The sequence below is a fragment of the Lutra lutra genome, chromosome 8 (genome assembly GCF_902655055.1).
Source record: "Lutra lutra chromosome 8, mLutLut1.2, whole genome shotgun sequence".
Taxonomy (NCBI): domain Eukaryota; kingdom Metazoa; phylum Chordata; class Mammalia; order Carnivora; family Mustelidae; genus Lutra; species Lutra lutra.
Genome location: NC_062285.1, coordinates 221276 through 245213, shown reverse-complemented (window position 1 = coordinate 245213; position 23938 = coordinate 221276). Strand labels below are relative to the sequence as shown.

Below are 23938 nucleotides of genomic sequence, written 5' to 3'. Positions count from 1 at the left end.
CCTGAGATCGTGACTTGAGCTGAAGGCAGAGGCTTAACGCACTGAGCCACCCAGGCGCCCTAGAAGTATTTTCATTTAGCATTTTGTTTTACTTCATTCTGAACATTAAATGAGTGACCTCCCTACTCTGGGAATTAAAAAAAAAAATCTGTATTGCCCACACAGCAAAAAGAATGAAAGTGGATTCAGAAGTCCATCTCTATCTCTAGTTTCAAGAACTAGCTTTCGTCAGGACTGTGGCTTTAGCCCCCTTAGCGAGCACAAGTCACACTGCAAGTGACACCCCCAGAGCTCGGCGCCGTCCACAAGCTGGGGCCAACCCATCGAACTCTAGGTGGCCCCTCATGGCCATGGAGTCCTGGTTTAGTTTTAGTTAAAGTAGTGAGATGTTTCATTTTCATTATCTGCCAAACAGAAATCTGGGTTGTGGGCCCCCTAAGGCCTGTGCAAGTGCCCAGTGCCTCCACGGGGCAGTGGAGAGACAGCTCTGCACGCCCCTCCAGAGAGGTCTGTACCCCCTCCAGAGACCTCTGCCCCCAGAGAGAGGACTTCACCCCCACACAGAGGTCTCCCCCCACCCAAGCTCTTCCAGGCAGCAGGCAGCGACCTCAGCAGAGGCCCCGGGGACCCGACAGTGTGTTACTCCGCCCACACGCTACAGAGCATTCAAGAAGTTACCAAACATTATCCTGCTGTTCCCAGCAGGAGCACAGCCAGAGAGCATGGAGCACACACACACGGGCAAGCACACAGCGGAACACACAACACAGGCATGCGTGTGCACATGTACACACGTGTGCACATGCCAGACACATGCACAAAGAAACCCCTGGACCCACATCCATGTGCACATGAAATACACGCGCGCGCGCGGAGACACCCACGCAGGGACACAAACGCACACAGACTTGTGCACACGCACAGGCCCGCCTTCCATGACCAATGCATCAAAGGATAAGCTGACGTTGTGATTTGGCAACTATATAAAAATGAAGCAATACTGAAAGGAGACATCCATGTGTATTCTATCACACGGTGACAGAACACTGGAAAACACTTTCATGTTGGTATAAACAGGTATAATCTTCCAAAGGTCAATTTGGTGATTTTTATCATGAATTAAAATGTGCCTATCCTTTAATTTTATGAATTCCACTTTAATAAATTTATCCTGTGAAGGTGATCAAACAGAATTACATAAATACATGTTATTTTTAAGTGTCTCTGTTTTTAGAAAACACGATTGACTATACTGTGTTTTAAAGATCTTTTAGGCAAATAAAATCTTTAAAGCTACTTTCACTTAAAAGTTATGATCTTCTCATTTTTGTCATGAAAAATTCATGGCTATTTGGGGAATATAAAATTCAAATACACTTGACTACAACAAAATACAAACTTCATTTGCGTACGGAAATAAATGAAAGCGAGGAGACTGCTCCCAAGAGCGGGAGTGTTAGCGCGGCTCTGGGCTCAGCAGCACGTGGCCCAACAGATAGACTCCGGCGCGAAACTGCTGCTCAGACAGGACCGTGGGGCTGATGGAAATGTGCACCAATAGGGCATAAACTATGGCTCAGGGACAGTGCTGGATACACACCAGTTACGTGAAGTCATATGTGTGAAGTCACAGATATGGGACAAACAGACGGACACATGCACACACACTTGTGCTCACGTACATGGAGAGAGGTCTGTGAGGACATCTGCCTGCCGTGTCCTAGTACTTCTGGAAATGTCATTTTTTCTTTATCCTCCTCTAAATTACTTGGATTTTTATGGGTAAATGTAAGAGAAATAATTTTAAATCCTCCCTTTTTTTCTAATGAGTGAGAGTTCCCTGTAAGAGTGTAGAACACTATGTTACTAGAATTTTTTTCAAAGCAAGATGCTAACGTGACATTCAGAGGCTACTTTACAAGAACAATCTACCCTGTCTGTACATTTAAGTGACTAGAAAGGCAGACATTCAAAAGAAATATCCTCAAGATTATAAGATTCCTGAGATTTATTATGAATGTTAATACAACTATTTTAAATGCAGAGAACTTTCTATCATTGCCTTCTTAAAATATCTGGGAATGGTCAGACACATGCGTTAAATGTGCTTGAGTAGTTCACCACTGGCTGAAACCAATTCTTAGCGACACTTTCAATACTGTCAGGGACAGATTACATAGAAATAAAAATCTCCTGATCACTCTAAGATAACAGAAATATACAAGTTTAGGTAGTGACGGATGGCTGCCACTACTGTTCCAACCTGCACTGAAATTTGGCTCTGGGCATCTGCTCTTCAAAATTCCTCATGAGTGTGTCTAGCTAGTCTGTGCTCTTTCTAAACACTAATGGAGAACTAATGGAGAAGGAGACTGGGGAGTAACGTTCTCATCTGCAACCATGTTCTTTGTCCCAGTCTCTACCCTCTCCATTCATTAAGAGCAAGAACATTTAAATCTGCTCAGTTACTTTCATATTAGATCACAACAATGGTTTTATTTGAAGTTTTGACACTGTTTAAAAAAACAAATCAACCACAAGCCTTCCCTTAAAGATCCTTAAAATCCCCTTAAAATTTCAAGGTTATTAGGACTCCTTCTCTCAGGAAAGAGCTGTTAATGCGTATCTTTTTCTTGAATGTAACAAAACAACAGAATAGATCCTCCACAGAAATAACTATTTCTTTAGGCCTTTTAAAGCTCAAAATACAACTCACCATCCCCAACCCAAACACAGGCGTTTTGAGCCTGCCCAGAGCGGTTCCCAGCCTAAGAAACAAGTGTGGGGTCATGAGTGTTTACTAACTCAGCATCCCTGCCTCAAGTTCAAGCCTCTCACAATGTGGGCAAGTACAGATGGACAAAGATGGAAGGAAAACCAAAGGACAGAAAGAAAGACAGATGGGGTACACTGAGCTCCACTCTGGCTACCACGTTTGGCCCAGTAACCAGGCCTACCAAACTAGCATGTTTGGCCCAGTTACTGTGGCCCAGTAACTCTCTGAAATTTAAAAAAAACCATCTGGCCTACAAAGTAGAGCAAACACACGTGGAAAATGGGACCTGACAACTTGACCGTGAAATCCTATGAACGGAGCCTTAGACATTTTCTTCAAAGGTATAATTGTTCAATTTCCACTCAGGAATATAAAATATCCACAACAAAGTTTAATGCATCTTCAAAACCCCCAGTGTTTTTGCTCAATCTCTGCTATGAAAGCCGTGGCCATAAGGACACCTGGACATCAGGAATTGCACTTTCGGAAGGTGAGAGTCCCTCCCATCTGATCAGCAACCCACCTCTTTGTATTTTTACTACCTTAATGCTCTTGTTCTTAAGGTTTCATTAATACCTTACTTCAAGTGTTAACTGTTACCGGAAAACAAATATTTGCTTTTTTAAATTCACAATCCAAATCCATAAAAATAAAGTATGGATATTTATGCAGTTCCCCCACCCCCAATTACACTAATTTCATGGACACATCATACATTCTTGTAGACATCAAAGAGGAGGTCTACAGCTTGAGGCTTGATACGGATACATGCAGATTTAGGGATTCATCGATGACCTAGCATTTAGGCATCTGATTATGAATCATCATTACACACCCTATTGATAACGCCACCCTAATGGTCACCCGTATGTCTACTGAGTGTGTACAGAGGTGCTGGTGAAATGAAGTACACTAAGGTAACACACTGAGTATGTACAGAGGTGTTGGTGAGATGAAGTACACTGAGGTGACACACTGAGCGTGTACAGAGTTGCTGGTGAGGTGAAGTACACTGAGGTAACACTGAGTATATACAGCGGGATGGTGAGATAAAATATACTGAGGTAACAGTGTGTAGAGCGGTGCTGGTGAGGTGAAGTACACTGAGGTAATGCACTGAGCCTGTACAGAGGTGCTGGTGAGCTGAAGTACACTGAGGTAACACTGAGTATATACAGCAGGATGGTGAGATAAAATACACTGAGGTAACACTGAGTGTGCAGAGCGGTGCTGGTGAGGTGAAGTATACTGAGGTAACACACTGAGTGTGTACAGAGTTGCTGGTGAGGTGAAGTACACTGAGGTAACACTGAGTATATACAGCGGTTTGGTGAGATAAAATATACTGAGGTAACACTGAGTGTGTAGAGTGGTGCTGGTGAGGTGAAGTACACTGAGGTAACGCACTGCGCATATACAGTGGGTGTATGTACAGAGGTGGTGGTGAGGTGAAGTATACTAAGAAAATACAAAGTTACTAAGACAATATTAGAAGCTCATTATGCAGGCAAGAAAGTTAGGACCAACACTGAAGAAGGGAAAAATTATTAAGATACAACTTTTTTACATTATAAATGAATATTTAACTCAAGTAATACAAAGTATATTCAGAAACTGAGCCCATGAGTAATCTGGGCAACTTGCATGGTTCCAAATATGGATCATAGCAATTATAAATACAAAAACAATAGAGGGTGCAATAAAATAACCTTTTACTAATCACCATCAACGCCATATACGACGTACTATGCAGGCGTCACACACCACTTGTACGCACACACACCACGTTTTACAACCAACAAGCACAGCCAGGTATACTTTTCACTAGGGAAATAACAGGAATGAAAATAATTGTGGAAAGTCCCTATTTTTCCTACCAGACTATTTCATTTTGCTTTAAGTAATTAGAATGCTTTATATACAACTGTCCCATCCCTCCACCCTCCAAATACAACACAAAGGAAAAAATAAACTAGCCCATGATATGACAAAAAATAAAGGCGACATTACATGGATATAAAATGGGAAGTAGATACAAAATGCTTCCAACAATGTGCCTTTTGCTGGCTGTGATTCCTGAGTGGAGAGGACAGATTGAACCGAACCTGGTGTGGGAGACTATTCCTTGATTTCCAAAGGCTAGCCATGACAGGAGTCACACAATCCAGAGGCAAGTGTAACATGAGGGAAGAACGTGTATTTTTCTGTGACTGGAACATTCTACATACCCTGAGTATGTCAGGTGTTCTGGGGTACGCACTGACCAGTGCTGTGCTCAGTTACCATTGTTTCGGCAGATAACCCCCACCCTCCAGTCCGTCATCCATTCACCTGGCATGCCCACCTGGGGGGTCTTGCACAGCTATTAGCAGTGAATTCCAACCCTCTGACCAGCACATGAAAGCTCGTAGGTACTCACCCTGCATACTGGGCACTGCCAGTGACTACTGCTGTCTCTAAGCCTGTACTCATCAGACAAACACTTGGAATGATACACACGAAAACACAGGTCACATATCAACACCTCTCCAGGCAAATGGCATTCAAAACAATACCAGTCATGATTTTCTGTTTCCCAGTCCTACAAAAAATACAAAATAATTTCGTATGACATTTTGTCAATATCTGCAATGACTAAGAACAAAATTGAAACTAAAGTCCATCAGAAGTTAGGCATTAAAACAATTTTAGACATTTAATGTGTTAAAACAAGAGGGAAAAAATACCTAGAAATTTGCTTTTTTAAATTTAAAATTTCTTTCCGAAACAGTATTAATATTCAGAATATTTTAAGGTGATCTGATAGTAAAACCAGCCCAAATGAAGTAAGTCCAGAGCCAATCCCAGTTCTAACATTAGCTTTCATTTTTTTATATAATCTATGGAATAATTTCTTCAATAAACTGAAGACCCCAAACCAGCACCTACAGCTTAGTATTTCAAATAAACCAACCTCTGTTTTGTTCTGCATTTTAAACAAAATACAGTAAGTACTTAGCACACTGTGAGAACAGAGAGAATAGTAGTAAACGGTGATGCTCACTAGTCTTATCTTCTCATCCATGGTTTGGATGCTTTATTGAAAATAACATTAATCAGAATGTCCATGTTCTGACAGTTGTCAAATTTTCAGGGTCTGTTAAATTTGGAAAAATAAATTGAAAATGTGAAACTAAAGGTTTAATCACATTCTCAAAAGGATATTACCATAAAGAAACAAAAAAGGAAGTAGGCATCTTTCCTTAGTGGGAGTGTCCCCATAAATGAACGAGCGTTAAGGGCAGGTGCTCTCATACACTTTCTGTTACACTTTGTGTGTGAACAACCAATGCCACTAAACTAGGAACAGAAAGATATTACAGTTGTCTTAGTTTAGCACTAATTCATTAATTAATCCATCATAAATATCACTCTTAGCTTTTAACAAAATACCTGTGTTAAGAGTGAGGGATTAACTCGACCTTCCTCTGTCGATGTGGTTAATAAAGGAGTAAGGGTCGAGCCCACACGTAGTACAATCCAGGCCACTTTCAAGGGGGACCCTGAAGTTCCAGGCTTATGTTCCGCCATCATTTTTCTTCTCATAAATCATTGCCTATGGTTTGCTTCTGGGGTTGGGCAACTTTCTGGTTTCCTCTCAGGTCAGTCACTCCCCCAACACGCAGGCTTCAGCGTGGGACTTGTCTAGGGAACAAGGGCTCCTCCGGCACCGAATCTGCACCTATCCCTGCTTGACCTCACGAGGGGCCTACTTGCCACTCCTTCAAGTGAGAAAGTTCCCAGATTCATGTCTTCTTACCCATATTCAGAGTCATGGCTAGAGTATATTACCAAATTCTGCAAAAATGTAAATTTTGTTCGCCTTTTATTAGAAAAAGTGGTCTTTACCAAAGTAATACAAAAGCATGACCATTTCTGGTTACTTGGTGCAGATTTGCTGCAAACTTACTTTGGTGAAGGGATTTCAGTCATACTACTTAAAAAAAATGGTAAGATATTGATTTGACATTTGACCCTAATATGCGCACGGCAGAAGAAACATAGCTCATGGAGCTGGACACAACACATGCATGTGGGCGCCTGGCCGTGACAATGGTCACTGGGGACACCCATCTCACAGGGCTCAGGTGGGAAGCTGCAATTCACTGTTACAAGTTTTGTCTCATAAATTGTCGATTTTATAGGGTTCAGTAAGGATAACATACTTTGGTCTATTTTTAATTAACAGAACTCTTTCCCAGTCTGAAACAATGTCTTTCAGAATATTTTCTTCAAAGCTGTTCAGAAACATCTTAAAGGATTTCAGTGGCTTATGTTTGACTTATTATGAACAACAGAAACCGCCATCCTTCATCATTTGGATTTTTTTTTTACATTAATTCACCCAACTGTAATTCTCAAAACGGGAACTCGGATCATCAAGTCAAGGGACACAGCTCAGGTCTCCCGAGTGCCTCCTGCCTTCTTCCGACCCGCCCCTTCCCATCCCAGCAGGACACAAAGAGGAAAGTGGATCTCTCTTAACCAGAGTGTGTAATGCTGGACCTAGTTTCTTACAATTGTAGGAATGAATGCATAACTCCAGTCAAGGAAAAGGAGAGAAACGTGTGGATACCTGTTGATGGAGCAGCTGTGTATGTGCTGCTCACTCTTTTAAGGACAGCAGCAGCTGCTCACATGTAACATGCAGAAGTCACGTTCAAAAGTTACTAATTTTGAATGCAGGAAACGTTGTTATGGGTATGAATGACGTAAGGTGTTTGTTACAGGCAGAGCTGCTGCAGTTTTTCTTCCAGTAGACACAATCCACTGATAGGGGACTTCAGAAATACTCGATGTGTGTCAAGGGCTACGTGTGCATTTTCACTGGATTTCAGACATCAGCCACTACTCTAGACAGAGCCTGATCGACAGCACCGTATGTGAAATGACAGTCCAATACTTCCAGAAAGTTTTAAAAATGCAAACCTACTAGCATAAAATCCAAGACTAGAAGCAATGTAAAGACAGTTTGATTTTAACGAGTAATTCTAGCAAGAATAAACTAAGAGACCCTAAAAAAAGATGGAAATGTATACCAAAAAAAGGCACAATTAAAAAGTAAAATAACATAGTGCAAAATTAGTTCACCTTGTTTGGGGCTGCTGTCCTGAAGAAAGGCTGCATACTGTAGGCCTTTCAAAACAAAAACAAAATAATCTTGGTCTCTCTACCACAACCTTGCTCATTATCAGGCAATACACAGAGCTAAGGGATTTTGTACACAACTATGATTTGTTACACAACTTACGTGACTTTGTAGATGATATCAACTCATTATCTATGGCTGTCTAATCATCAGTGAAAAGACAACGGCATGCAAACTCAAGGGTCATCCCTAGTTTAAGAGGAAGCTTAGACACTAACACAAAAGCTACAAATGGACAAAGAGAAAATTCATAAAAACCTACCATAAAACCTACAGTGATGTTACGAAAACATTTTACTGAAATTCAGTGCCGTTATAAATTTGCACAAGACTATGAACGTAAGTCCTTTTGATCTGAAAGTGGTTCGAGGCGAGATTTTTTTTAAAAAACTTGGGAGTCATGAATGTGAACAGGTAAGCTCAGTACTTGACCATGGTGTGAGGTTCACACAGGCTGTCTTCGGAACCCAGGAGGAAGTAGCCCACCGCCTAGAAACAGCCTGCTGACCTCCATCCGCCACCACGGACAGCGTTGGCTTAAGACCCTGGAGCTACACTGGCTCAAATCCCGGCTACGGCCTTCATGGGCTCTGAGATCTGGGCACAATCTTAGCTTCTCTGGGTATCATTTTCCATCTGTAAAATGAAAAAAATAGTAGTGCCTCATTTACTGGGTTTTTGTAAGGATGAAATGAGTGGCTATGCTAAGTGCTGGTTGGTTCATGAGACCTCCCGCTGGAGTGCAGAACCAACTTAAGAACAAGTCACATCACTGTGTTGCGTTTGCAGGAACACGCATGCACGCTTCTTCCTCAGGACTTCAAGTTCCTGATGACAGTGACACAGTATTTCTGTAAGCTAGAGAGCAGGACACATCGCTGACTGAGGGCTCGCTGGGAGAGCTGTGGCTGTAACCAGGCCTCCCAAACTATGATGCACACTCAGGACATTCAAAAGAGATTCTAATATTTAAAGTCATTCCCTACTTACATGTAATGAGCAGATAAATCTCACTTTATCAAATATGTGTTTGATGTGGTATATAACATAGGTACAATGCAAAATTAGTTAATCATCAAGAGCTAAGAATTTGGTGATTAAAAATATCCCGTCATCTTAAGTATTATGTATTAAAAATACAACTATTATAACTCTGCTTAGAGAACTAGAATTTAGACAGGAGGGAAAAAAAGGAAACACACACACGCACACACACGCACACACACACACACACACACACACACAACCAGTCATTCAAAGCTGAACGGAATATAACAGAGTAGCATGACCCAAAATGCTCTACTGGAGAGAATGGAAATTCTTTACCAAATCAAGAATAACTTCTAGGTATGTTACAGTTTGAATACACATAGGATCATAGTTATATTGGTTTCTAGTTAGTTAATAATCACAGACACTTACTATTTCACTTCGTAAATAAGTGATTTTGTATATCTTTGCATCTGAGACACATAATGGATCTTTGGAAGAAATGTGGAGTTCTGCACACAATTAGCATTAATGTAATAAAATATATTTCACTTAAAAAATATCAATGGTATCCAATGAGCTTGAAGTTTTGCACTCAGGGTACCTAAAACATATGACTAATTTATGGCAACTAAACCACAAAAATGCAAAGATCTAAATTTAAACATTTCTCAGTTCAATACTTGTATTGACGAAGCAGGCTGAGATAGTCAAGCTGCCTGAATTCAGCAGCTTCTCTTCATACATTTTCAAGAGCAGATCAAGAGAACACTTCCTGCCATGGCTGTGTAACGGTGTCACTTCTGAAGGGAAAGACACAGATGTAATCCTCTCTTGTGTAAAGGATGAGAACGTAACAAGTTCCTGGAAGTATGTAAACCACTGCTGCTTTCAGACTGGTCATTCTGAATGTGGAGAAACAGAAGGGTGGGCAAGTGTCTATCTCGCCCCTTTGCAAATTAGGACCAAATTCCGTGTATCCCCAGGAGAACATGTGATCCCTTCAAAGAAATCACAAAATGTGTATTTTCATTAATTATGCTTCTTTAAAGTGCTAAGACCTTAAATACACGGGAAACAGCAAAAACTATCTTTTTACCCAGGCCTCCTTAGAAAGCAGCATGAGGTCCTACTTATCGGCAGGCCCCGCCGGATTCCATGAGAAGCCCCGGGACTGAAGCGGGCATGGCAGCTGGGACCCGAGCTCCCACGCGCACCTGAGGCAGCTGCAGAAAACTGGCCAAGGGCTCCAAGTGACAGTCCGGGGTCCCGGGGCAGCTGCCGTACGAACACACTGATCTTGAAATAGCAGTAACGGGAAAGAAGGAACAAGACTCAAGCGCAGACCCGGGAGGTGAGTAAGCCCCACAGCTCCGCAGTGCGTGCCACGGTCCTGCAGCCTGGAGTCAACCTCGACACCTGTCACCAAATCGCTCAGTGTCAGATCAAACGGTGGGGCCGAGTCACGGCTCTGCACCAGGGACCATGAAGGAAGCGGAAGTCATGACAACAGACAGCATTACCACTACCTCAGCATCAAAGCGCATACCTGATGTTGTGTCTGCACAGCAGCCCTAGCTCGAGGCTCCCTGCCCTACTGGATGGCACTGCGTTCCTCTAGAAGACCTTCCAAATCTCTAGCGAGCGCCTTCTGCGCTCAAAGTTGAAGTCTGAGCAATTAACGTGTTTACTGCAAAGGGAGCTACTAAATGCCAAATTCGGCCCAGCAAATGCTAACACTCTGCCCGAGATGTAGGTTTCTCAAGATGTGACGACACACGTGGACCGAAGCACATCTCCTGGACGTTTCTCCTGCAGGAGGAGACGATGGAGCCGCCGAGGAGAACGTGCGGCCCGACTTTGAAAATCAGAAGAAAAAAGCCTTGATGTAAGGAAACGTTGAACAGTGAGGTAGCACAAGCTTTCACTCTGTGTCTGGGTCTCTTGGCCTCGCTCAGATAATCCTGAAAGCTCTGAGAACCGCCGCTAGAATTACTTGGATCCTATGAGCGAGTATTCGTGACACACAGACCTGGAAGAGGAGTGTACAGGATCTCCAGGAGGGGCTCCCCGCTTCAACAAGATTGTCATTTTAAAATTGGCTGGTGCAGATAACTCTGCTGCTCTGCTGACTAATATTTAAGCAAACCGTTAAAAAAATTGAGAGTGGCCTCATTTTTAATAATTGTGATTTTCCTTCTGCTTTCTCAAATGGACATACTTAAAGTACCACCAGGAAGATGCTCATCTACTGACTACTTTGTGTCAGTTTCTCCCGGTGAACCACCACTTGGGCAGAAGTCGTTCCGGTCCGGCAAAAGGAGCTCAGCACAAAGGAGGCCAGTCTTTGACTTACACAGGCTTCCTCTTCGACAGATTACACATAATTATTTCCGGGCTTATTGTTAGCATTACGCATTTATCACATGATTGCCGGGTTTAGTAAAAACAATGTCTAAGATACACGTATCTTTCAATCGTGTCAGTTTTTAAAAAGCAGCTTTGGGAGAACAGGCAGCCAAGGTGGAGTACAGACGGGCCCCCAACGGGCTCCGCTCAGGGACGGGAGCGGCATCGGGACCACCATCCCCTTCCCACCATAAAGGCAGTAAAGACAAGACAAGCCAAGCTCTGGGCTAACACACGGGATCGCAGGCATGCGCTGTGGGGACTCGCCCAGGGAAATCCGCTTTTCCCCCACCTTGGAGCTGTAGCTCCTACTTTTAGAGATTAAAGAAGAGCTTTACCACTCATTTTTCAAATGACAGAACTTCCTGAGTAAAGAATATTTTAACTTCAGGACATCTGGGGGGCTCAGTCATTAAGTGTCTGCCTCTGGCTCAGGTCCTGATCCCAGGGTCCCGTCATCGAGCCCCGCATCGGGCTCCCTGCTCAGTGGGGAGCCTGCTTCTCCCTCTCCCTCTGCCTGCCCCTCCCCCCGCTCTCTCACAAAAAAATAAATAATATTAAAAAAAAAAAAAAGGAATCCTTTAACTTCCAATCAAAAGTTTAAAAAGCAGTAAGTACAAAATCTTATGCCTTTCCTTCTCAGAGCCGTGTGTATCTGCTTGACTTCTCCCAATAGTGAGTCAGAAAGTCAACAGTCAACAAGATGAATAACACGTCTTTCAATTTAAGAAGTCGATGTTCAGAGAATCGTACGTACAGGTGGGAAGGTATGAAGGAGGGCCCAGACTCCAACACTGGCCCACGAACGCCTCCGTGCGAGTTGCAGCAGGGCCCTCCCCTGGCGCTGGCTTCCCTGAGGAGACGCGGCTGCCGCGCATGCTGCTGGTGGTGGGGGCTGAGCGCACCTCCCTGAGTTGTGCAGGTCAGAGCAGCCCGGTACACAGTGGCCCACATGCCAGGCCACACATGAGCTTTGTGTCCTTCTGGGGACTCAGTGCGTGTGTACAGCAGCCTGACAGCACTGGGAGCCTGGGTTAACCCAGTCAGGGCTCTGGGAATCACACACAGCTTCATCACTCCATAGCTGGTCCTCAAACTGTGCCAGTGTCTTGGGGAAACGTCTTTACACATGTCCTTGTGTTGGAAGAGATGGGTTTAGAAGTAAAAAGACCCTGATGACAATTTTTGTTTGTGTGGTTATTAAGAAATGTGTTTTTGCTACACTACATAGGGATGTTTCTTAAGCACACTTATTTGCTGGCCAAAACTTGCTTTGAGTACATGGTTATACGCTTTATATTGGTAATCTCACTTAAACCTTAAAATAATCAAATGAAACACATATTCATATGCTCATATTTTAGGTGAAGAATGAGGGTCAGAGGTTAAGAAATTTCCTCAAGGTCACACAGCAAAATAAATGCATGGGCTGGGATGGGGACCCTCTGTGTTCACATGTAAGACCTGACCTCCTTCCGCTACACTACACTGCCTCTGCATTTTTAGTATCTGCTTATTTTATAAACTAGGCACAATTTTCACAACCCTAGCTGCACTAGAAATATGCATACTTAGTATAGGAAATGTTTGTTAAGAACCAACCAGAATTAATAGAACCTACACACTGGTTGTTTGAAATTTTCATCTTGAAAAAAGAAAAAAGGGATGACACTGTAAATATGTCCAACGCAGAACACAGAGTCTAATGTGGCCCGTTAGCTGCTCAGTGGGAGCAAAACTCCCACTTGAAGAGGAAGAAAGCTCCCTGGGAGGCATAACCCTAAAAAGCAGGAAGTAAAATCTCTTGCCTGGAAAACCAACCAAAATCCTGCCCATTAAGCTGCGCTTACTCTTGGTTAATTATATGGAGACCTCAGAAATTTCCATACTACAGATTTTCCAAGTGTCTGGGATTAGAAATTTTCTATTACTTGGTTATTTTCAGTATATAATAAGCTTATCAGCATCTGGTGGGGATAGGGTTAGATCACCTCACGTTGTAATTACTGGGACTTGGTCCCCAAAGTTTCTTTACTGGCAACAAAGCTCTACTATTCTGAGAGGACATGAACAAAGAAATTATTATGATATAAACATTCTTGCTTAAGTTTTCAAGAGCACTTCAAGTGCACAGATCAAATGATACCAATGAAAGTAAACATTGTTTTTTTCCACATTTTCTATTTGTGGCAAGTGTGAATTTTCTTTCCTAAAACTTGGAAGGCAGAGATTAAACTGACAAACACAGTGTTAAAACTGAACAACTTCTCTAACATTTAGACCAGCTGCCCCCAGAAAATGTGTGGTCCTGCTGCTCTGGGACTGGACAGCAAGCATGAATGGGGCCACATCTGCTGTAGACCCAGAGAGGAAAATACAATTCACAATTCTTGGGAAAAGTTCCCACAAAGAACCAATTTTAAGATTTTGTGTCATTTTTATGGTATTGGAGAAATCACAATAAACACTCTCAAAACACCTACCTACTAAATCGATTCCTTTTAGAAACTTTGAAAAAGTATCTATTATATTTGAAACCTATCATCTTTAAATGATGTGCCTTAGCAAAAATTAAGACTTTTCTAATCAAGGTATTAGAAATATCATAGGCCAGTAAAGGTAGAAATATAAAAGTATTACACAAGAAACCAATGTTTACGTAAGAAACAAATGCACTTCTCTATGTGCCTGAGGCTCCAAGTAAAAGAAGAGACTGAAATGTCTTCACTCAGAAGGGGGTCAAAGTAAGAACTAGGCAAAATATAAAGAAAATGAGCTTTGTCTTTCCTGATTTCTGCTGGAACGCCAGCAAACCAGTTATGGTCACAGTCAGTGAGGAGACTGCCCAAGGAGCCGTAACTCCTGCACGAGTCCCACTGACAGGTGCCCCGGGCGCAGACGCCATCAGCCCGGGAGGACAACTTCCCGTTCACTCTGTCTACACGGCATCGACACTAGCCTGCATGAAACAGTCCGCACTAACGTTTCCTGAAGAAAACAGGAAGACCGCTGCATGAGTACAGTAAAAGGGGACTCTGTTTTAGTTTTCAGATTCAAGGGAAACTGGGCAGAGAAAGGAGGCTCTTTTTAGAAGTGAGTGTCCTCCTAACGAGGGAGGAAATTATCCATCCTGCCAATGTAGGCCCTTCCTGTTCATAAGAAATACTGAAGTAAAATACTACGAAACTTCTAAAAATGAATTACTATGTGTTGGAGTTAAATAATGTTCCAAGATGTCAAGTCAACATCTCCAAATTTGTCTGATAAAATATACTTACGATCTCGTCTCCCGGCAACCAGTATCCCTCCTGCTCAATACCAGCTTTTGAGCCTTTGCAGCCTACTGTTAAGGTTTCGACAACGAGACCGTCTTTCACAGCCAGGCTCAGCTGACGCGTGGTCTCTTTTGGGTGCATACCGTGGACTCGAGACATGTACCTGAGTGCAGAGGGAAAACAAATTAAAAACCCCTTAGGACTCGAAAATAAACAAATAATTAGGGTGATTTATTTCTCCTTTGTCACAAGCTGTGCTTCTGAGGGCTCTACAGAAGAAACAAAATCTTGGACATTTAAGTCTTTTAATTATCATGCTGTTTTAAACCTCAATCCTATTTGTGTATTTAGAGGAGTAATTGTTCAAAATAGTCCTTAACCAGCAAACAGAAATCACTTAACATATTTTAGTCTAACATCCCACGTAGCTCTGGCCTCCGCGACTGTCACTAACTTCCGCTCTGCAAAGTCTAAATTCAGAATTTTATCATCTCTAGCCACAAGACTGCAGAATATAAAATACTCTAACTCAAAACTCAGGACATGACACTAAAGAATGTGTAAGAATCATAGGAGCGGTCGCCGACATGTAAAGAAACAAGAATATATGTTGGGGTCAGTAAGACAAAAACGTGATTTTCCATGAAATAGTCTTTGGATTGGATCACTAACCAGAATCCCTGACTTACAGTTACATGGCATTTTATTCAATTTTAAAAACCGTATCTCAGACATACTCTGGAGCACAGAGACGGCTACCGCAGGCTCCCTCGCGCTCGCCAGCTCTAGGAACTCACGTTCCCGTGAGGGCATATCTGCTTCACAGGTCGTTTCCGAAGGAAGGACAGTGTTACATACAGGAATGTGCGCTATCCTCCCAATCCTTCCATCTCTACCAGGAGGCTGCCGGACATGCAGACACAAGGCACAGGAGGCGAGCCGGGCCAGCCGCCATCCCCCCAGACGGCCGTGCATGTACAAGCTGCGGGGGCGAGGCCCACAAGGTCTGTCTGTCATTTTGGTGTCAAAGCCTTCACGACAAATCACTTCATGAATGCAAGTACTCCTCATGGAACCACCTTCCAAATTCAAAGGACACATTTCAACAAACAGTGAATCCCAACTGAGGACTGACGGACATCCGTGCATGGCAGACCACTGCTCTCTGTTGATGAGATCATATGTTCCACCTGTCAAAGCAGGCAGCCAGGGGGCTCACGAGGAGAGGAGGGGAGCAAGGTGAGCATCCTGCGGCCTTGACCAACTGACCTGCGAGCACAGTCGACAGGGCCCAGGGAGACCCAGATGCTGATGGACAGCCTGAGGGGAAAAGGCGGGTCACTGGCGAGGCTTGATTCTCCCGTAGGAAGTCAGGACTAGTGGATATCAAGTCTGGCGTGGGCCTTGGGGCAGGGATGCAGGCTGAGGTGAACGGGTCCAAACATCCTCACCATTCACGGGACAAAGCCAACAGAAAAGACCTCAGGAATGAAGTATTCCGTCTACATTTAGGACGGTACCATCAGAACAAAAGTACAAATGTTCTAAAATCTGAAAAAACTCTTTAAAAAAAACATATTATGTGGTGAAACATAAAAACACCAAAAGAGGGGCGCCTGAATGGCTCAGTGTGTTACGCCTCTGCCTTCGGCTCAGGTCATGATCTCGGATCCTGGGATCGAGCCCCACATCGGGTTCTCTGCTCAGCGGGGAGCCTGCTTATCCCCCTCTCTCTGCCTGCCTCTCTGCCTACTTGTGCTCTCTGTCAAATACATAAATAAAATCTTAAAAAAAGAACACCAAAAAACCCCAAAAGAAACAGAAAGCATATTACATACAATGACAGGACCAAACCAACTTTGTTTAATAAACAAACACTGCCTAACTCCACAGCACAAAAAAGACAGACTGGATCACAACACTGAAAACACACGGTCTACAGGACAGACTCCCAACGTGACAGAAGATAAAGTAGGTGAGAACGGACACAGGCACGTCGCAGAAACGCAGTCCAGACGCAGGCACCAGCACGGCAGCCGGCAGGACGTGGGATCCAAGGCAAGAATTGTTTTTTTAAAGAAAGACACTAGGGCGCATGGGGGGCTCAGTGCGTTGACCGCCTGCCTTTGGCGCGGGTCATGATCCCCGAGTCCCACATCGGGATCCCTGCTCCATGGGGCGTCTGCTTCTCCCTCTGACCTTCTCCTCTCATAATCTCTCTCTCTCAGATAAATAAAATCTTAAAAAATAAGAAAAAATGAAGACACACAGGGCACAGGTTGTTAGGAAGCAAAGACTGTAAGAAATAAAGGAAACACTGACAGGAATACAGAGTTATGAGACTTCACTGCTCTCCGTCCACAAAAACATCCAGCGGGCAGAACGAGGTATTCACACAGAAGAGCTCATTAACAAAGCAAATCTAGTTAAATTTGTTCTGACCTTCAACAGGTCCAAGGAAAATTCATTACAGTTGAGCATAAAACTGGACATGAAAACCTTATTTAATTAAATTACGTACTTGAGAGAGTGTGTGTGCGCAGGGGAGGGGAAAGGGAGGAGGAAACGTAATCTCAGGCGCAGTCTGTGCTGCGCGTGGAACCCAACACGGGGCTCGATCTCACGAGGTCATGACCTGAGCTGAGCTAAGAGTCTGATGCTCCACTGCGGGAGCCCAGGTGTCCCTCCCAGACAACTTTACTTTAGATTCCAAAAGTGGAGACACTCCTCGCAGTGAAAGCAAACCCGGCATTAGTAACAAAACTGGAAAACTATCATAAACTAGTGAATTAAAAACGTTATCTAAAAATTGCAAAAAAAAAAAACCAAAAAAAAATCTCAGCACAGGAACTAAAAAGCTAAAGCAGAGCCAGTCAAAAAATAAAAAGTGAAAACCAATATTAGTCTAAGAGCCCCTCAAGGGGAAAACAGAGACATCGCCAGCTTCTCAAATTAACGGTGAAATTAACAAAGCACAAAAGCATATAAACTAAGAAATGCCTACAGAGCCACAGCCAAATGTAACGAAGAAATTAAAATTATAAGCAACTACTTTGTTCATTTCTGTGAAAAATAGAAAATAAACAAACACTATCATTTTCTAGGAAAATATAAATGACCAAAGCTTGACCATAGAAAAAAAACAGAATATGTGAAATGAAAATTTTCAAAATAAATCAATAGAAGAAGTTGGCAAAGAGCTTTCTTTGAAAAACACCAGGTAGGGACATATTCACAAGGGAATTTGATCAAACTCTTAATGGTCACATAACTCTGATGTGGTTTAAACTTTTCTGGTACATAATAAAGAAGGAAAGCAAGGATCTAGCATAAGAATGGTAACAAACCCCTACAAAAATAGCACAGAAAAGCCAGTGTTCCACAGGAACACTATAAAAACCTTAAATATTTTAAATGACAAAATAATATTAAGTATAATTATAAGACAGATGTTAACATTCTAATACACTCAAAAAAAAATCAAAGGAATATACCATAACTAAGTGTTTAATTCTAGGATTTTGCAAAGATTTATTAATATGAAGAAATCTAGGAATACAATTCATCCCATTGATAGATCAAAAATGAGAAACTATGAAGATTTCTATATGTATTAAAAAGGCATTTATAAAAATCCGACCACCTGCCTCTAACAAGATGGAATGAGTAAATACTTCCTTATTTCAATCAGAAATATTCAAAGATGACTTTAACCCTCTGCCAAAGGTAATAACCAGCATAGCTGGAATAAAGAAATGGTGTAAAAGTTATAAAGATTTGAAATGATCATTATCTGCAGATTACATATGTAGAAAACCCAAGAAAATCAGCTGACATACTATTTTAAATAACCAAATAACAGAATCAATTATTTGTGTGGATACAAATGAATACATCAAAATGAATAGCACTCATATATACAAACCAAAAACACAGTTAGAAGATTAAAATAAGACCCCAATTATTTACAATAGCAATAAGAAAGATAGTAATAGACAGTGATAAATAGAAGAAATGACAAGATCTGTATGAAAAAAATACTGAAACGTGACAGATACTGGAGAAGATGAAGAGATGAAGAGACATGCCTGATATCTGAATGGAAGACAACAAAATCTGAATTGCCCCTAAGATAATTTAATAAAGTGTCACCACAAAGTGGTCAAGTTAATATTAAAGTTCTATAGAGAATTTAAAAAGAACTTCCCAGGAAAATTCTCTCAGGGTAATATCAGCTATTAAAACATCATAGAGCTAGAGTAATTGAACTTGTGCATGAACAGCAGGCCAATGGAACAAACACAAAGTCCAGAGAGGGGCCCGAATACACATTTTGATTATGATCAAAGTGCCATTTCAAATTAGCAGGGGAAAGTTCAATCGGCACACATTAGGAGAAGGGCCTCACAGTCCTTATTCCCAGAGAATAAAGACAAAGCCCTACCTTAGTCTGTGCCCATCAGTAAATTCTGAATTGGTCAGATTCAAATATTAAAAGAAAACCACACAATCATTAGAAGAAAAACATGGGAGAGAAATCATGGTGTGAGAAAACCTCCCAAATAGGAAACAAAACCAGAGTGATTTAAGAAAACACTGGAAAATTTACATAAAATCAGCAATTTCTACACAGCAAAAAAACCAGGATAACCAAAGTTAAAATCACAAATGCTAGCCTGGGAAATGTGTTTGTAATATATCTAACTGAAGTTCTACATACTCTAAAAAATTTTTAAAAATCCCAAGTACTAAGAGAAACCCCAAGAGAAGATTTTGTATCTGCTGAGCTCATGAGGACACTGCACCGACATGCAAGCTTGGTGGCCAGTGCCTCACTGGGGCCACCGAACGACCACCTCCCTGCAGGGCAAACATCTAGCGAGCACCGAAAAGTGTCCAGCAGCTCCCCGTCTGGAAACTCATCCTACAGACAGATATGTGTGAAATAGTATGTACACAGACAGGAAATCCACGTTAGTATTGTTGGCGACAAGAGCAGAAAGAATGTAAACAATCAATCTTAGGGGACTGGCTAAATTATAGCACAGTCATACCAGGAGTTACTGTGTAACCATTAAAAAATGAAGCAATGTTGCAGATGTTAAGATAATGTAAGTTCTAAGATACTATGTTTGAAAAATCAGGGTATGGGGTTAACATCCAACACCTAAAGAACATACAACTCAACAACAAAGAGCCAGGCACCCCTCTCCCAGTCCATGAAGCGTCTGCCTTCAGCTCAGGTCCTGGTCTCAGGGTCCTGGGACTGACTCCCACATCGGGCTCCCTGCTCCATGGGGAGTCTGCTTCTCCCTCTCCCTCTGTGATCTTTCACTCTCTCTCAAATCAATAAAATCTTTTTAAAAAATTGGCGAAACATCTGAATCAACACTTCCAAAGATGACAAAAGATGGCCAGCAGGTATGCAAACAGATGCTGAACACTGCTAATCATCAGGGTAAGGCAAGTCCGAACCACACCCACCGCCCATGCACACACACCTACTCCCACGCAGGAGTATTATTCAGCCACAGAAATGAACGAAATGTTGCCATTTGTGACAACATGGATGTATCTCGAGGGCATTGTGCTATGTGCAGTCAGTCTGACGTATCTCATGGATATATGGATTCTGAACACACACACACACACACACACACACACACACACACCAAGCTCACAGACACAGAGAACAGACTGGTGGTGGCCAGAAGTGGGGTGGCCAAAGGTGGGGAGTGGGGTGGGGGATGAAATGGGTTAAAGGTATCCACTGCCAGCCACAAAATAAAGGTCATGGGGGTAAAATGCACAGCAGATGCTTATAGTTAACAATACTATATTGTGTATTCAAAAGTTGCCAAGAGAGTAGATCTTAAAACTCCTCATCACAAGAAAAAAATGTTTCTTCTAACTATGCAAGGTGATGAATGCTCTAGATGGGACCACAGTACTGTCCAGCCTGAACACAGGAGGTTAAGGGGGCCGACCCCAGCACAGCTGAAAACCCACCTAGAATTCTGGACTTGCCCAAATTTAACTACTAATAACCCATTATTAGCCATAAGCCTAACTGATAACATGAACAGTCAATTCACATACATTTTGCATGTTCAATGGACTACGTACTGTTATCTTCTTACAATAAGTTAGGAAAAGGAAAGTGCTACTATGAATCTCAGGAGGAAATACATTTCCAGTTCCATCCCAGCTTTTTAAAAAAAACTCGCTTGTAAGTGGATCCTTGTAGTTCAAACCCATGCTGTTCAAGAGTCAGCTGTATATACAGATACTGAATCATGTCGAGTACCTGAAGCTACTATGCTATTTGTAAATTATACCTCAACTTAAACAGAAAAAGGAAAAAGAAGCTGGTAAATAAAATAACGGTATAAAATGGTAGTTTCCCAAAACCATCCTGGGCTCCTGTCTGCACTTGCGTAAGATCTAGTGGTAGATCCAGGAGCGATCAAGAGAGGCTCCTTCCAAGGAGAACTGGGCAGCTCAGCGAGCAGGGGCAGCGCGCAGACCTCCCACCGCGCCCTCATCGGGACTGTCTGTCCCCCCGCCAGCTGGAGACGGCTGCCGCTCCGCCCGTCTCCCTGGCGGTAATGTCGGCAAGCCCTCCACACCAGCGTGCCCGTCGCGGGCAGCCCCCTCTAGTCTCACACTCTTCTTGGTTCTTCTTTCTCATTTATTCATCCAAAATAATTTTAAGACCAGTTTGCCAAGACCCATGAAAAATGCCGAAATTTTAATTTGAGAATAAATACCATTACAACAGTAAGTCTTTCCTCTGATTAGCTTGGTACATCTGTTCATTTGTATCTTCTACGTTTTTAACAGTTTTATAGTTTTTCTCCCTAAAATTCTCACGTGCTTTTTGTGATTTTTTTCCCTAATTAATGCATATTTTTTGTTTCTTTTGAAGAAAGGATTTTATTTTTTATATTATTTTCCGGCTGGTGGTTTCTAGTTATCTACCGAGCACCGCCCTGCCCAGTGGCCGTGTGGGTACCCCCGTCTCAGACTTTGCAGAGGGCTCCTGCAGTGGTTCATCATTAAGCCTGACACCTGCTGGGGGCCTGTTATACCAACTAGAAACACAATTACACTACGATGCCGCTGCAGGACACTGGTAGCTATGTCTTCTTAAGGACATTTCTTTCCAGTCCCAGTTTGCTGTTTTATTTAATGAGGCATCATAGCGCACTGTCCTTGGAAGGACTTGATCCCAGTGACGTGCAGCGGCCAGGAGACAGCTGTACAGCACACAGCAGAAACAGAAGAGCTGTTCTCTCTTTCCTGGCAGTGTGAAGTAGGGGTAGCAGAAGGCAATGAGCCACGCTTGGGGACAGAGGGCTTACACACAGTGCACAGGAGGAAGGCCATGGGGCAGACGCAGGAGGCCCCTTCCTGGGGACAGGATGACCAGCAGCGTGCACAGATGAAGGACCAGCTCTCCCTAGTACACGAGAACCATCACAGCCTGGGGAGAGAACAGCTCCACCACAGAAAGTGTGTTTTCTTTCTTTTTATTTAAACTCAATAGCCAACATACACTACTTCCTCGGTTTTTGATGTAGTGTTCAATGATTCATTAGTTGAGTATAACACCCAGTGCTCATCCCATCACGTGCCCTCCTTAATGCCCATCACTGTGTCACCCATTCCCCACCCCCCCGAAACCCTCAGTTTAGTTCCCGGAGTCCACCGTCCTTCATGCTTTGTCTCCCTCTCTGATTTCTTCCCATTGAGTTTTCCCAGAAGCAGTGTCCACAGCTGCGGAAGGAGCTGAGATGCCCTTCAGCAGACGAATGGGTAAAGCAGATGTGGTCCATACACACAACGGAATATTCCTCAGCCATCAGAACAGATGAATACCTACCATTTGCATCAACATGAATGGAACAGCAGAGGATTATGCTAAGGGTTTTTGTCTTCTGAATGAGAAGTTTGGGTTTAGGCAATTTAGAATAAAGAGTAAGTGATCCATATGCATTTAAAAGCTTTGTTAGGGCCCCTGGGTGGATCAGGTGGTTGGGCCTCTGCCTTCTGCTCAGGTCATGATCCCAGGGGACCTGGGATGGAGTCCTGCATCAGGCTCCCTGCTCAGCGGGGAGCCTCTGCCCCTCTCCCTACCTGCGCTCTGTCTCTAATAAATAAATAAAACCTTTGACAAAGAAAAAAAAAAAAAAGGCAGCTTTGGCTAGGGACACCTGGGTGGCTCACTTGGTTTAAATAAATAAATAAATCTTTAAAAAGAGCGAGATTGAGAGCATGAGTGGGGGACAGAAGAAGAGAAGCAGACGACCCACTGAGCACAGAGCCAGAAGTGGGGCTCGATCCCAGGACCCTGAGGATCCTACAACCCTGAGATCATGTCCCGAGCCAAAAATCAAGTCGGACACTTGACTCACTGAGCCGCCCAGGCGCCTAATAAACTATTTTAGATACTGCTTTGTATAAAAGTGGCGTTCAAGAGATGGTTGTTGGATATACAAATGAGTAACAGAGAATTTCAACTTCATCTTTTGAAGTTTTTATTTTAAATTAATTCTAGGGGCGCCTGGGTGGCTTAGTCATGGGGCATCGGCCTTTGGCTCAGGTCATGATCCCAGGACCCTGAGATTATGACCCGAGCGGAAGGCAGCCACTTGACTGACTGAGTCACCCAGGCGCCCCGCCCACTGGCACTTTAAACCACAGACTTTATTCAGGGTTCACCCGCATTTCTACTATTCTTTTTTCTGTCCCAGGGACCAAATTCGGATGTCTCAATATAGGATTTTATGAGCTTAAAAAGCATCCAACGTTGAAACATGTTATCATAAAAAATATTTTAAGAAGGAAGAAAAATGAGGACTGACTCGCTCTGCCCCATGGAGATTATTAAGAAATACTCTACTGGAGGGGCGCCTGGGTGGCTCAGTGGGTTAAGCCTCTGCCTTCGGCTCAGGTCATGATCTCAGGGTCCTGGGATGGAGCCCCGCATCGGGCTCTCTGCTCAGTGGGGAGCCTGCTTCCCCCTCTCCCTCTGCCTGTCTCTCTGTCCACTTGGGATCTCTGTCTGTCAAATAAATAAATAAAATCTTTCAAAAAAAAAAAAAAAAAAGACGTCCTCCACTGGAGCACGGACAATGATGGGGTCAGCACTGAATCTTATTACTGTGGACAGTACCAACAGTTTAAAAACAGTGAGACTGGACAGAAACACTCAGATAAAAGAACAGTACAAAACAGTACAAAAGATCAGACTATATAGAAATGGGTCCAAGCACACAAAAATCTCAGTATGAAAGG

At 42.9% G+C, this 23938-nt stretch overlaps 1 protein-coding gene across 8 annotated transcripts in view; it reads right to left on the bottom strand.

Moving 5' to 3' along the window:
• Positions 1–23938, bottom strand: part of ZMYND11 (zinc finger MYND-type containing 11) — a 128488-nt gene that overhangs the window by 38437 nt on the left and 66113 nt on the right. For 6 of the 8 annotated variants that reach the window (XM_047739528.1, XM_047739527.1, XM_047739525.1 and 3 more), the window contains 2 exons: positions 14642–14801; positions 5196–5357 (listed from right to left, as the gene is read on the bottom strand). In XM_047739528.1, coding sequence (XP_047595484.1) covers positions 5196–5357; positions 14642–14801 — 322 coding nt within the window. The remainder of the gene's footprint in view (positions 1–5195; positions 5358–14641; positions 14802–23938) is intronic. The other 2 variants (XM_047739530.1, XM_047739531.1) reach the window with 1 other exon arrangement.